This window comes from Montipora capricornis, chromosome 3, assembly GCF_036669925.1.
Source record: "Montipora capricornis isolate CH-2021 chromosome 3, ASM3666992v2, whole genome shotgun sequence".
NCBI lineage: Eukaryota > Metazoa > Cnidaria > Anthozoa > Scleractinia > Acroporidae > Montipora > Montipora capricornis.
Genome location: NC_090885.1, coordinates 39,519,063 through 39,533,955, shown reverse-complemented (window position 1 = coordinate 39,533,955; position 14,893 = coordinate 39,519,063). Strand labels below are relative to the sequence as shown.

The following is a 14,893-nucleotide window of genomic DNA, read 5'->3' as shown; positions in this document are numbered from 1 at the left end:
CAGAGTGAGATATGGTGGCATGGTCCAGGGGGGCTGGTACAGGGAGAAGACAACTGACAAGAAAATGAAATCCATCCAACCCACGAATGAGAGCAGCAAAGAAGAACGTAAGGCCAGAGTGATGACTGTTCAAGTTGACACATCCCTCGGTTTAGACATAGTTGTCACTTTGACAGGTACAGTTCTGGGAGAACACTCTTGAGAGTGACTGCATAGGTTAAGCGGTTTTGCTTCAATGTTAAGAAGAACAGGGAGGAAAGAAAGAAGGAAGCTCTAACATTGTAAGAATTAACGGAAGCTGAAGATGATTGGATTAAGGTGGCACAGAAAGAACTAAGAAAGGACAACAATTTCAAGGAACTTGTCAGTAAATTTGGACTGATAGAAGATGACTATGGTATACAGAGATGCAAGGGACGCTTGGAATGTTCTGATCTGCCACTGGATACGAAGGAACTGATAATTTTGCCCAAGGAACGTACCGCTTCACTTGGCTGCAGATACAACAGTGCCATGAGAAAGTTATGCATAGGGAAGTGGGAAGCAAGCTAGCCGAAGTGCGATCGAGATTCTGGGTACCAAAGGTAGACGAATAGTAAAGAAATTGCTCAATCGGTGTGTTGTTTGCAAGAAATTAGAAAGGACGTCGTTTTCACAGCCAGCAGTTTCTAGCTTACCAGAGTTTAGAGTGAGACTAGCTCCGCCTTTCTCGAAGGTTAGCGTAGATTTTGCTGGGTCATTGTATGTCAAAGGTAGAGGAAAGCAGATGCGAAAAGCTTATATAGCACTATTCTCGTGCTGTGTGACAAGGGCTTTGCATCTGGACCTAGTGGAGAATCTGTCGGCAACGGCCTTCTTGCGTTATTTGAGGAAGTTTGCGCCCACCTTGATTGTATCGGACAACGCCAAGACCTTGAAATTGACAGAGAAGGAACTTCAGATGTTTTATCGTCACCCCGAAGTGAGAGCGGAACTGGAGAACAAACGAATCGACTGGCGTTTCAACTTGGAGAGAGCCCCGTGGATTTTTTGAGAGAATGGTGAAGAGCGTCAAAGGGTGCCTCCACAAGGTTCTCTGTAATGCCATACTAACATATGATGAGTTGTTAACAGTTCTTGTGGAAGTAGAAGGAACTCTCAACTCCAGACTGATGACATATGACGACAGCAGTCCGGACGATGAAGATGAAGTATTGACTCCTACACACTTAATCTATGGACGAAGAGTTATGTCATTGCCGGAAATAACTGAAGAGGAGGACTAGAGCGAGAGCTTTTATACAAGGAGATACAAGTATTTGAATCTGAAGCTGCAACACTTCTGGAAGAGATGGCAGCGGGAATATTTGACGGATCTGAGAGAAAGCCATGATACGCAATGCTCTGAGAACGGGAAGTTGCCTAAGGTGGGAGATGTGGTTACAGTGCACGAGGAAGGTAAGAAGAGGGGGAATTGGAAGGTAGGAGTTATTGAAAGTCTCATTGTGGGGATAGATAAGGACGTAGGGGAGCAAATGTGAAAGTGATCACAAGAGGCAAACCAGTTTACATTAGCAGACATGTGAAAAAGTTATTCCCGTTAGAAGTCAACGCAGGGTCACTGGAAGGCGTCAGGGCAGAGGAGAGAGCCTCTGAAAACACAAGACGCGACATTCCTCGCCAAGCTGCCGCCCTTGATGCTGCTTGGAAGACGAGGGAGATGCTGCTAGACACTGAGCATGACTAACCTTCACGGTTGAGGTCTTGACTCAAAAGTGAGTCAAGAGTGGGTGTGGAATAGTTTGAACAGTGCTCTGAACGTTTAATTGATTTTGTTGATATTTGTTAGTTCTTATTTGTTATTCATGGTGATTTCCGGTCAGCGGTCATGACTGTATTTAGGTTAGGTACTTTATATATGATACATATGATACCCTATAATGTACATATATAAAGTATCTACCGCGCTTGTAAAGCAAACCGCTGATCCAAATTGTTTTGATCCTGGGTTCAGCTCGTTGTGTAGCTCGTTGTCGCTCGTTGTATGGTATGGCGACCGGAGCAGCTGGGGAGACCACAGAACCTGTATGTTTGGCTGATTTTGAAGACTACGCGAGAGAGCACTTGCCAAAACATGCATTCGAGTATATTGCAGGAGGAGCAAATGACGAAAGCACGTTAAAGGAAAACCTACAGGCACTTAAAAGGTCGGAGGCCTTAAAAGAGTACTAAATCTATCAGTATTTTACTAACTTGTGTGCACTAAAGTTCTTGTTGCAATCAATATCAAGTGACAAATGTTATAGTTTTTTTTCTTGATTCATTTTCTCTTGCGACGACTGATTTTCCATAGGCGTTATTATCAAAATGACGAAGACTATTTGTGACAATATGCAACCGCCGGCATACAATCTCCCATTGTTTCTCTAGCCTGCGTAGCAGCCGTTTCCTTTCCTTTTCCAGGTGGAGATCGGACAAGCATGCGATAAAGCGGGCGATCGAGCGCCTGGCGTGAGCAAAAAAATAGGCTGATTTAGCAACAGAACGGGAACGTCAGTGGCGACGTCGCGCATCAAAACTAACAATGAGAATTTAGAATAGAGAAGAAAAGATTGGAGTCTACTCTATTTTGAATTCTCATTGGTGTTTTTTCTGCGCGCGCCGTCGCCACTGACGCTCCCGTTCTGTTGCTAAATCAGCCTAATAGAGAGAAGTGGGGACGGGGTGAGCGAGAAGGGGGAGGGGTGGACAGCTGCAAAGTCCCGAAATCTCCCGAACAAGGAACTAAATTTATGGTTTTAGCCATAAAGCAACTTTGAAGAATGGAGGGCGGATCAAACCTGACCAAACAGCTCCAAATGACGTAAACTTAGTTTTTAGTTGGGAGGCCCGGGAGAATTTTTCTGGTTGACTTTCGTATAGCATATGGACGAGGAGATAAGCAAGGTGGAATGATAGAACTGTTTAGAATGGAAAGATTTTTCTTTTAAGTGATTCGACTTTTCTTGGTTCTGATTCTTGGTGTTGGTCTTTTCGAGGGTGTAGCTTAATTTAGTCTATGTGGATGGTTTGAGGTCTGACAGGCTCTAATTAATCACACCACCATGTTATTAGTATCCCTTTAAGTTCAAATGTTCTTATTGTAAGAACGTACAAATTGTATAGTAGACGCTTTATCCTGCAGCCTCACCTTCAATCTTTTCAGGCTGAGGATCAGACCACGTGTTCTATGTGGAATTTCTCAAGTGGACCTTTCCACCACAATTCTTGGAGAAAGGATCTCTATGCCAATTGGTATTGCACCAACTGCAACCCTAATACTTGCTCATCCTGATGGTGAAAAGGCAACTGCCAGAGGTAAGAATAATCTAAGCTGATGGTGAGCGCAACCATAAGATTGTTTATTTTAATTGAGACTTTAATTGAATAAAAGACGTGATTGTTCAATGTGTAATGTTTAATAAATGAGCAGGAGTGTTTCATCAAGATTTGGGTTACTCTGGCCTAGAAGAACAGATGAAGACTTTCATTAAACTTTAATTTCTTTTTTATTTCCTTCATGAATTATTAATGAGATAAAAAAACATGCTCCCTTATAAAAAGATAAGCTAGCCTAAGATCATCCTGGTATTCTTAGCGTGCATAGTAGTGGCCAGTCTCGGCCGCTTATGATACTACAATCTGTAAAATGAGCAAAAGTCAAGTTTTGCAGGAAAAGTAATGTTCTTTTTTCAGCTGCTGCAAAAGCAGAAACATGCACCATTATTAGTACCATGGGATCCACAACTCTGGAAGATGTCACAGTTGCTGCACCTGGTTCACTCAAATGGATGCAACTGTATGTTCTCAGCTCAAATGAAATGACGAAAAGTATTGTGCAACGTGCAGAAAAGAAGGGATACAAGGCAATTGTTATGACAGTAGATGCAACCGTGAGAGGAAAGCGACTACGAGATGCCAGAAATCATTCCTTGCTGCTTCCCTATGTTATGAAAATACCTAACATTGAAGCAGCAACGGTAGCAGATGCTAAAAAATCATCAGACTTTGACAAAAACGTAAAACAAAGTTCTGGCTTTGTGTTTGACACTTTTGCCAAGAACCTGTTGGAATCATCGATTTCCTTTGAAACTATTAACTGGCTGAAAAGCATCACCAAACTTCCAATTCTTCTGAAAGGCATTTTAACAGCAGATGATGCGATAAAGGCTGTTGAGCATGGAGCTGATGGAATCATTGTATCAAACCATGGGGGAAGACAGTTAGATTGTGTTCCTGCAACAGTAAGTGTGTTCTGTTTGCTGAACCTTACTCTTTCTACTAATTGCTATAAAAAATGTGCAAATATGTCTGTGAAACCCTGTCAAAGGTGCATTAAAATAGCCCATTTTACAATTGCATGCTCAGCGACCTGGTCTATGAATTGAAATGAGGCTGGCAGTTACCTTGTTGTTATACAGACCTCACTGCTTTTCTCATGTAAATCATGTTGTTTTTATGCTAAGTAGTCATCATCATCTACCTATTTGTTGAAGCAGGTTGTATTGTGGCAGCTAGCAAGCTGATGTGGACCTGCTGTACACATTTGTATGAGAAAGACAGAGAGGTTTGTATCAAAACAAGGTCACCTCCAGCCTTGCTTCCACTTAAGGTGGCTGGAACCAGTTTCACCACTTTAAGAGGTTTTATTATTGGAAGGGTTATAACTACAACACTGTATCACGTAACAGCAATGTTATGGTACCATAAGTAACACTAATTATTGCTTAACAAAATGTGCTCACTATTTTGACGTAATAGGTTACCATGGCAACATGAAAGCTCTCCAAAAACACCCTATATTTCGTCTTATCCAAAAAAATAAACTCAGTGACCCTCATTTTTTATTGTAAAATATTAACTAGTAATATGACATATAGCTATTGGCAAACGGCAGCTTCCTCCAACCAAAATATTTTTCCGAAAATTATGTTATTTGTGTTGTGTTCTAAGATTGGCTACTAATGTGTGCTACTCAAGTTCTTGGCAACGCATGAATGGTGAGGGTCAAGCTCTAATCATATATCATTTCAGCCTTTTATTTAGCCTTGTGGATGCATATTTGTCCTTGTAAAAGGAAGGTAATTACAGGGGGAGCTAACAGAGCTTAACAAGAGATTTTCGAAACAACAATTTCCAATTTTTGCCAATAGATTGATGTTTTGCCAGAGATCGTTGATGCAGTCCAAGGAAGGGTTGAAGTGTATGTTGATGGTGGGATCAGAACAGGTACAGATGTATTCAAGGCTTTGGCTTTAGGGGCACGAGCAGTTTTTATTGGTCGACCAGCCATATGGGGACTGGCATACAAGGTGATAATGTATTTCTACCCATTTGGTTTGGTTCTTACAGACTGTCCAGGAGGCTCCAGCAAGGAGTCCACAGGCTTGCTTTTTAAATTATTCTACAAGCTGTTATGAGTGGTAGAAATTCTGTATTTCTTGTAGGCCATCTTTTGTTTTGTAAATTATTTTTAAGGGTTGCTGTTTCAAACCAACCATTGTCATTATTTCTGTCTTTTGTAGGGTGAGGAAGGTGTGTCTAAAGTCCTAGAAATTCTTAGAGAAGAATTCAGAACAACAATGATTCTGTCAGGTATGCATCTATGGTAAAACTTTAATAAACTTTCAGTTATTCACTCTATAAGAATTAAATGAAGCATCAAGAAAAAAAAAAAAGAAAAATTCCAGCTTTTCTTGTGAAGAACTGCAAAATACCGATCATTTCATGAAAGCACCACTTCTCTTAAGACATTTTCAATTTATTGGTAGTTTGGGATAGTCAGTAGTAGGAACTATGTGTTGGCAGCAAAGATTTCTTCAATTACAAAACAGGGAAAAGAAATGAATTGGGTTTGTTGCCTCTTTTAGTCAACCCTTACTCTAGTTAAGTGCAATTAGTGTTTTAAAGTTCTGCCTATATTTGAGAAAATGTAGCAGCCATGGACATGGAACAGAAAAATGGAAGTCAATACAGCGGCAATGATGTTTCTGCCCATTAATGTGTGTACATATCCAGTAGTTTGCAGTTCTCTTGTTGGAGAACCACAACATTCGACATATCATGAATTTATGAAGTTCATGTGATATATTTTTTTAGACTTGCTTTGAAATAACTTTCATTCCATTCATGGATGACACTTTAGGATCTGAAGCTGCTGTATTGGAAAGAGGAACTATTAATATCACTTGACAATAAAATATCTATTCTAATACTGCGCTATTTTATTCTGAACAGGATGTGCTTCATTAGCAGATATTAAACCATCACATGTCATGAGATATCCAGCAAGATTGTGAAATAAAAAGTACTGCACAAGAGCATTAATTAACCTTTTTCAACACTTGAAGTTGCATTTAAGAAGTTATAGAATGGCTATTAGAGTTCAAGTTCAAGTTTGAATCGGATCAGAGTGAAGTGAGTTTAAGCATTTAAAATGATTTATCCCTATAACAGTGTAAATAGAACCTCAGGCAAACTCCCATAAACATTTTATTAGAAAGCAAACATTACATTTATTTTAAAACCTTGTGATGTACTTTGAGGTAGTTAATGCTGATACATATACAAGCTTGAAAGTCGAGAGCATCAGATACTTGGCCGTAGATTTGACTGCCCTCCCTTCCTCTGCCCAAAAAGTAGAATGAAACTTTGCAATAACCCCTTAAAACTGTTGAGCAACAAAAGAAATACAACAACAGGAAAGAGTAGCATGGATGGACACAAATGGACAGGATTGAAACCGATTACATTTGGGTAATCTTGAAAAAAGTCGGAAGTTTATGAAAAATCGCCTGGATAAAGGTCGTTTTTGCTCAGAATCATCTTGTTTGTGATGTAACAATAATTTTATCAGTAAAGCAATTCCACATCACCATTTTAAAGTTTTAAACTTGAGATTAACTAAAGATTTCCCCTCAACACCCAAAAATAACGTGACATAGCCCCCTTAAATTATTTATTTAGTAGAGATTAATGAATTAAAGATTAGATGGTGCATCATGCGACACGTTGTTGATTTCTTTCATTGCACACCACACGGTCTGTAGATTGGACGAAAATTGACGACTCCTTCCAGTTTAATGCCTCAGAACAAACAAAGAATTACTTTCTATTTACTAGAGATGTCTCACAAACACATTTACATGTATTTAAGAAATTATCAAAGCTCTTTCACGACAGCAACAAAATTATGTGAATTTTCGTCAAAACCTCAGAGGATGAAGATTGATTATCGTTAAAATGAAACTGTTTTCACAGCTAGTATCCCCTACCACTGCTCCCAAATGCACACAAATTCAAAGACAAAATGTGAAATTCCATCCAAATTTCGCCCTCTAAAATTACATGTAAATGTCACAAAAAAAATTAGAATAAGATGCAGACATACGTCTGTTCCATCTGCTATGAGAATAATGATGGTCGATCCACTTTCTTGACTTCACATCCATTATTCTCCTTCCTTTTGTCTGTCTTTAGTGGTCTATGACCAGCAATGTTGAAAGGTTGATTGGCGTAACAGTTGAACAGAGTGCAAATCTAATACTTATACGAAACTTCAAATGCAATTCATTTTAAATTAGGCCTTATGTTTGTCAGTTCCAGCCTAGAAACTTTGGGGCGAGAAGAGGGAATGTCCTTAGAGTAGAAATACTTTACGTAGACTGCAAAAGCATCCAGTCTTTTTAGCTCACTTTTGGAGAGGTGAATCAGACATTCGGTGCGTGGGTAGATGAGTGTTCCCAAAATGTTTACTTCCGTTACAGTGTAATGGTAATGGATTTATAAACCGCACATATCACATAGTTTCGTGGCGGTTTACAATTCCTCTGGGCTATAGTGTGAGATAGGACGTCGGTGTGATGGAGTGTTAATTGATCTGTATTAGTGTCCAGTCCTTGATCATTGATTTTCACCTCTCCCGCTCCACGCCTTTCCGGCCCTCCGTTCAGGAAAAGGTTAGTAAGAATTAAGGGGAGCAGGGATGGAGCAGTGGTGAGAGCCAAGTAATTTCCATGCGTCGGAATTATTGCTCTGTAGAACGAAATGTGTACCAAGTCTTTAACCAAACCAAAGATTGATCGATCGATCGGTCAAGGTCTCAGTCGATTTATCTATTGCACAGTTATCTATATTTCCACTTCGTACTTTGCTGACTCCTAGAAGCGGCAGGTACAAAACACAGGTCACAGGTCGTTGTTTTACCAATACACAAAGTATCCTAAACATTCATAAAAGCTAACCTTAGGCCTAAAAACTTTTGTTCAGGCCTAATTAAAACGTTTTTAGGTCTAAGGTTGGCTTTTATGAATGTTTAGGATACTTTCTGTATTGGTAAAACAATGACCTGTGACCTGTGTTTTGTACCTGCCGCTCTTAGAAGTACATCACGCAGCTTGCGGGGCAAACTGATTTTTTTGCAACCTAGAGTTGAGACTACCATGTAAAGACTTAATTCTTTTAGGCACTAAGGACCAAAAACCTGGAACGCTCAGAAGTGATAACCTTAGAGCTTCTCCAACCCTCAAAATGTTTGTAGTCTTTGTAACACGTTTCCGAAAGATGACCTTCGACTCATGTGACTGTTCTTTATGTAGCTCTTAGATCGATTATCTGTCCATTCAGATTTATTATTACTGTTTATTTTATCTTTTTTTAATAGACATATTTTATTCAAACTCGATATTTAACACTAACGAGCTAACAACGTTATTAATTCACAATGTGTCGAAAATAATGGAACATTCCTTAAAACTGCTCGAAAAATAATAGAAGCGCACTCGCACTTTAGACAAAACGGCAAACTCTTCCTTTTGACGTCGCAGACAAGACAGCTACGGCGGCAAACTTGATAAGACGGCTACCGGAAGTTGGCAAACAAGTGACTTCCGTCCCCTGGTCGTCGTGGACTTGAGTCGCAGACATTCGCCGTCGTTTCGCCGAAAAACGGCTGCCCATCGACCTGGTTACCAAGCAGCCGCTCGCGATTTCCCTGCGTTTTGGGCGCATGTGGTGAAAGCGGGTGATGCACGCGGAAAAAAGACTTGTTTATAGCTATAAATTAATGTAATAATGCATTATGAGAGACATCTCGGACTATTTAAGGTCGTTTTCCATTAATTTATTGATTACGGAGCAAGCGTTCACCGGCCGATCACAGTCCTTTGTGAAACTCAAAACATTCTCGGCAAGGTCCCCTAAGTCCTAAACTTGTGCAATCGATTACGACGTCACAATTCTTAGAAGTGAAAGAAAAACATTGAGGCTTCGTCTGTTCATACGTAAGATCCAGGGGGATCTTAACGCCGGTCAAGCTCTGTCCGGTTATTTCCAGCATTAATACCAAAAATAGGAAGAATGAATGAGCATTTTACATTATGAACAAAAAGTGGACGCAATTTTGCACATGAATAAGTGCTGGTAGCTGATCTCTTCAGCACCCTTTTGACTGTCTAAAAAAACTATCAGTTTGAAGGCTCCAGGACCTCTACTGAGATTGGTTGCCTCTCCGCAGTTGAACCTGTTTTCAGTTGATCTTTTTCTGCTTTGACCCACCATGAAGCGCATTATTAGCCAACTGGAATACTTGGTTGGCCTGTTCCCTGCAGCCTTCGTTGCATTCCCCAGGAATCTTTATCCCTATATTCACCTGATGATGGCTCTCTTGTTTTGTTTCATGGACTTTGAATTTGTTAGAATTCAGTCCAAACGAAGCTATTCCGTCCCCAAACCCGAAGTTGACACCAAAGTTCTCCGACTTACTCGTTCGACTGCTAAACCCCGTCTTGACATCCTGAGCGATGGTTACCACGAGGTCCTTGTTTTGTTTGTCAACTTGCGACTGTCCTTGAGGATTGTAGATAACCTGTTTTGTATCTGGGTCAAACATGGCGGGTACGTATTCACAGGATACGAATAGAAGCGTTATGTCAAATACGCATAAAATAAAAAGCATTTTCAACAGCATACGCTCTGGAGACGAAGTCACGGGGGCCATTCTTGAAAGGGTTTCACTTTGTGTAACCGTTTCAGGAGATAGGAGATGACGTCAAACACTGGGGTTTTTCGGGGTTTTTCCCGTTGTACGGATGAATGCGTTGAAAATATCTTTTGTCTCTGTAGATTTTTTCTCGATACGAAGACTTCCAAAGATCTTTTCTTTTTCAGTGTACAATAGCTTATATATGCTCAGCAATAAGATATGTCAACCAGATACTTTTCAAGTTTTCACCGATTTCGAACAAAGATTTGCTTCCCTAGGTACCTTTGCGTGACTTGAGTCCCCGGAGTGTATGCTTAGCAACTTTTTTAACCGCTCCATTTAATATTTCTTAGAAAAACAGGAAGGATACATTATTCGATCTCGACTTTGATTACGGGAATTTTCCCTTTAATTAAGATTGCATCATACTTTTGTCAAACATTTCTCCCTTTATAAGGCTTGAGCAATCTTGAACTACAAACCATTCAGTTGCAGATCAGAATGAAGGTCTCAGCATGTGCTATTTTAACTCTGATCTGCTTTCTAGTTCTTGTTTCCACACCTGACAAAAGTTCCGCATTCATCGGCAAAGTTCTCCACAAGTTTGAAAAACACGTGCTTAGACCTGTGACAAGACCGGTCAAGAAAGTCTTTAAAGAGGTTGTGGAGAGGCCAGTGAAAACGGTCTTGAAAGCTGTAGGACTGAAAAGAGTTCGGAAGAGCTACAAGGAATTCAGACGCGAGGTGGTCCATTCTAAGGTGATTTTCACTGGAGATTTGTACCGAGTGGAAAAGATAACACCATGCCCTAATGGACAGCACGACACAGTGAAAGCACAACAGCCTGTTGAGATTCACTTTGATGATGACGTAACTGTTATTCAAGACAGATACTGCAGGAAATGCGGCCAGCATTTCTTCAGCGGTGGGGACCTGAAGGACGAACTCTGAAATCTTTTGCAAAGCATCAGCAGAACGGTTGAGAAAGCTATCAAACGAACTTATTCTATGCGTGTTTTGACTCGACTGTTGCAAAGTTGCGTTTCTCTGAATAAAATGTAACCCTTTTCATGGCAATTTATAATTAAAAGACTGATATTTTAAATTTTTTAAGCCTCAGTCAACCTCCAAAATATGCAACTTTTTCTTCGAAACTGCAACTTCGGCACTTTCATAGAATGCAGACTATTTTGAATGTTTATGTTGTTTGTAGGATCTAGATTTAATTTTATGCCGTCAGTCAACAGTGGACGGTTGTCTTGTCAACTGATGGCCGATATGGAGGTAAATTTTCCGCAAAGAACCAACAAGTTAGATGATTAAGTTGGAAACTGTATCAGAACGAAGCTACAACTTAATTAAATCTGTATAAAATACTCTCTGGTTCACTGGTCTACAACCATTACTCTGCTGTCCGCGTTGCAACAACGACCCAAACAACAACGGTTACAAAGCAACAACTTTTTGGTCACATTTATTAGACAAATTAGTCAATCAACAAAATCTACTCTTTTGTGTTGTCATTTATGTGTGACAACCCTCCCCCAGAGTTACCCTTGGCGAGATATTTTTCCACTCATTTGTTTAAACCGTTTACATGGGGTGGGCGAGACAACTCGGGGAGGTGTGAGTTGTCTCGCCTCGGCAGGTAGGATAACCCTGGCAGGCGAGACAACTTTTTCGCAAGTAAACAGTTTGGCTCGACCACCCGAGACGAGTCGGCAAAATCGTAAATGCGCACGCATAAAATAAAAATCAAAGAAGCAACAATCTGGGAGCTTATACATGTTTTTAGCGTTTACTTTCGAGAGAAAAGTTTTTTTTTTTTTTCCCCGCCAAAATTCTCACCGCTGTCCACGGAAACTCTCGATTCATAAACAGCCTTTCATTTAAGCTATATATTACTGCTGCATTAAGATTGTCAGTCCATTTGCTGAATGTGAAAACGCAACTATACTTAACCTAACCCTAACCCTAAACCTTGAAGATGCGTCTTAAAATATATGCATAATTAAGTAGGGTCAACTTTGTCTCGGTCACGCAATTCTCATATAGACGCTCGGTAAAGTTGTCTCGGGAGGACGGCTGTCTAGGGTACCCGAGACCATATAAACAGGCTGGAACCTTGCGATCAGGCATCGACTCACTCAGCAGGAATAAAAACGCAAAACTTCGCATTCTTCCTTGCAACCTCTTAGTTCTCAATTGAAGCTTAAGAATCACAGCTGGAATCATTGTATCAGTGGAGCAAAACGAAAAGGAAAGGAATGGAGCTTTATTCGAGTGTTTAATATTCTAGCGCTGTAGCACTAATTGGGGACACTCTAAATTGGAATTAACAAGTTAAACTAACGCAAATCAAATCAAATTTTGGTTTTGAGAGCCGACCAACTTAAAGGGGCAGTGCCAAGGTATTTCAGTCAAACTTCAAAACACTAAAAGTCTTTACTACAATGAAGACCAAAAAATAATGCTCACTGAAGCTATTCATTGTTGTTTGCAGCCATGGATGGAGAGGATGAAAATGGAGTGAAACTCGAAAAATCTGGCCATTTTTTTCAAATTTGGAGACGGTGTCTTCAGAAAGTCGCCAAAAATTAAAGGTAAAGTTACACCGTATTTAACGTCGATAATTCCTTTACCCTCTAGAGCGAGGGTATTCTCCCAGGAAGCCAACGGTGTGCTCATTTTACCCCCCATCCCCTTTCTATCAGTGCTCCGTTTTAAGGGTATTTAAAGATTCTTTTAAGCTACACTGAAAGGAAAAAAGGCGAAACAAGGATGTGAGATCCGGGGATCAAACTCGGGACCTCTTGCTCCAAGGCCTCGCACTAACCGACTGTGCCATCCTAGCACTGTGTGTCGTAATTATTTCAGATCCTTTTGTTGGGTTAGGAACGTTGTATATGTGATCTACAGTACGAATTTAGATTTTTATCCAGTTTTGACCCCAAAACAGCAATTTCAGCATGAAACTGCCCCTTTAAGATTCCGCGATTGTATTTTTCAAGCGATTGTTCGACACTCCTCCAATATTTGTGCATTTATGAGGTTGCGACCAATTCCCTTTTCTTTAAATTCTTTCCCATAATATCGAATGTTCGCTCTATTGTTGACACCATTTTCACTGTGCCGCAATAGCTTTAGACAGAAGCGGCTGTAATGCCGGCTGCAACGCAGCGACTTGCTTCAGTTGGTCGAGTGTCATGAACACCATTCCCGTAGCCATTCGACACTTGGAACACACAGTCACACTGCTTTTTATCCACATCCGTTTGCTTATCTCCACGGCTCCTTGATCTCTACTCGAAGAAATAGTTATTCCTAGAAACCTGCTTTTGTCCGAGGTGACCCATTGGACGGAACTATGCACAGAAATCGTGACAACACTGAAACCTTCCTCGCGAAAGTCGTGTTGATGATTCGGACAGCCATTTGTCGCGCTTAATTGCACCGCTACAACAAATACGATCGATATTAACACCGTTCGAAGCACCTTCCTGCCGATTTGAGATGTTTCTTTCATTTTTTAAAGTGGGGTTGTTGACTTCTTATGTTTTCATGCGCTTCCTGTTTTAGTTGCATTCACTGATAACCCAGGTCACCAGTGAAACGAGACCACTTATGACGTCATTTGACGGGAAAGTTTACGCGCTCTCTGGTTCGTCAGCTCCGTCATGCGAAGTCCAGCCTGCATAACAACGCCTGTTAAGCAGGCTAGAGACAAAGGTATAACAAGCATATCATTTACGACAACAACCAACCACAGAGAAATGCAAAACAAATATAATGGTGATAAAGGGACCGGGGGACGAACTTCGTGTAAGCTTACAAACTTGATTTATCCATTCCAACAGCTCCTTCTTCCTTTGTGTTGTAACTTTGTCGGGGGTGGGGAAAGGAGTGATTTGTCATAATTCCTCGTCCATTATTTCAAAGTTGTTGTTTCTCTCGTCTTTTCACTGGGCCAATTTCCATTCCTGATACGGGCAAACAAGACAGGAGAAACCGTAGCCAGCGAAAAAGATGCATCGAAATAAATTCTTACCTGGCTTAATCCGAAAAAGAAAATGCCTCTACCCTCTTTTTTGTAAAAATGAAATGGTCAACCTCGTACCCAGGGTCTCTTTGTCGACAATGGAGACCCTGGGAACGAGGTTGTGAAATGGTGAGGTCACAAATTGGTTTCCGCCTTGGCTTAGCTTGGTCAGTGCGTTCCAAAACCACGAACAATAGCAATGAAAAGACGATGTATTTCTCAGGCGACTGACAGACTCTCACTCAACTGTTTAGTGAAGCTCAGTCTGGAAATGAAAGAAAACCACAGATACACAGCCACTGCGATGAGAGTTGGGACTTAAAGCAAATCGCTAGGGCGACCCCTGCTACAGCTACCGGAAGTAAGATGTCCTAAAGTCGACGCAGTGCGCACGCTTCGACATGACATTTCACCGTAGCGCCAAATCCTACAACGGGAAGACTATAGTTGAGCCAGACCTCAAATTTTTGGGTTTCGGTATCAGTCAGGGAGAGTAAACCTCCTGATGTCTTTTGTGAAGTACTATCATCTGAGAGTTAGAAAACGCATGATAGCAACCCATTGGTGGTAGCTTGTGAGAGCTAGAGAGGTTTCAATAAACAGTAAGACCCCTGCAGCAATTTGAAGGTAAACATAGCCAATTTTAAAATAGCGCCCAATTCACATTTCACATTTCTGGAAAGATTATGTGAGGATAATACTTAGTGGAAATTTTCTTACCCAAATATTAATAACCAAGACATAGTCTTGTTAGTAAAATGACCAACAAGGTCATTTTTTGCAATTATTTGTTTAAATTTAATGGGAAAAAATTCCCCAGCACAGCACTGATTGCGTAAAAATTTCGTTGATGT

At 40.6% G+C, this 14,893-nt stretch overlaps 1 protein-coding gene and 1 pseudogene across 2 annotated transcripts; both read left to right on the top strand.

The window, feature by feature from the left end:
* Positions 1 to 524: 524 nt before the first annotated feature.
* LOC138040217 (uncharacterized) lies at positions 525 to 1,265 on the top strand (annotated as a pseudogene).
* A 68-nt stretch (positions 1,266 to 1,333) lies between these two features.
* Positions 1,334 to 7,023, top strand: LOC138043119 (2-Hydroxyacid oxidase 1-like). 2 transcript variants are annotated; one of them, XR_011131188.1, is made up of 7 exons: positions 1,334 to 1,437; positions 1,994 to 2,186; positions 3,185 to 3,336; positions 3,715 to 4,262; positions 5,172 to 5,247; positions 5,544 to 5,613; positions 6,256 to 6,435. XR_011131188.1 is itself a non-coding variant. In XM_068889248.1 (7 exons), exons 2-7 carry the CDS (start codon positions 2,029 to 2,031, stop codon positions 6,315 to 6,317), a joined length of 1,149 nt encoding a protein of 382 aa, XP_068745349.1. In that variant the 5' UTR covers positions 1,334 to 1,437; positions 1,994 to 2,028; the 3' UTR covers positions 6,318 to 7,023. The 2 variants fall into 2 exon arrangements, 1 of the variants encoding a protein (XP_068745349.1); XM_068889248.1 differs by having other exon boundaries at positions 5,172 to 5,330; positions 6,256 to 7,023.
* The last annotated feature ends 7,870 nt before the right edge of the window (positions 7,024 to 14,893 follow it).

Bases quoted from the DNA above. Each gene is read 5' to 3' on its own strand.
- LOC138043119 (XM_068889248.1), top strand. From the start codon at position 2,029: ATGGCGACCGGAGCAGCTGGGGAGACCACAGAACCTGTATGTTTGGCT. The intron at 3,337-3,714 runs GTAAGAATAATC...TTCTTTTTTCAG, and splicing joins TGAAAAGGCAACTGCCAGAG to CTGCTGCAAAAGCAGAAACA. The intron at 5,614-6,255 runs GTATGCATCTAT...TATTCTGAACAG, and splicing joins AACAACAATGATTCTGTCAG to GATGTGCTTCATTAGCAGAT.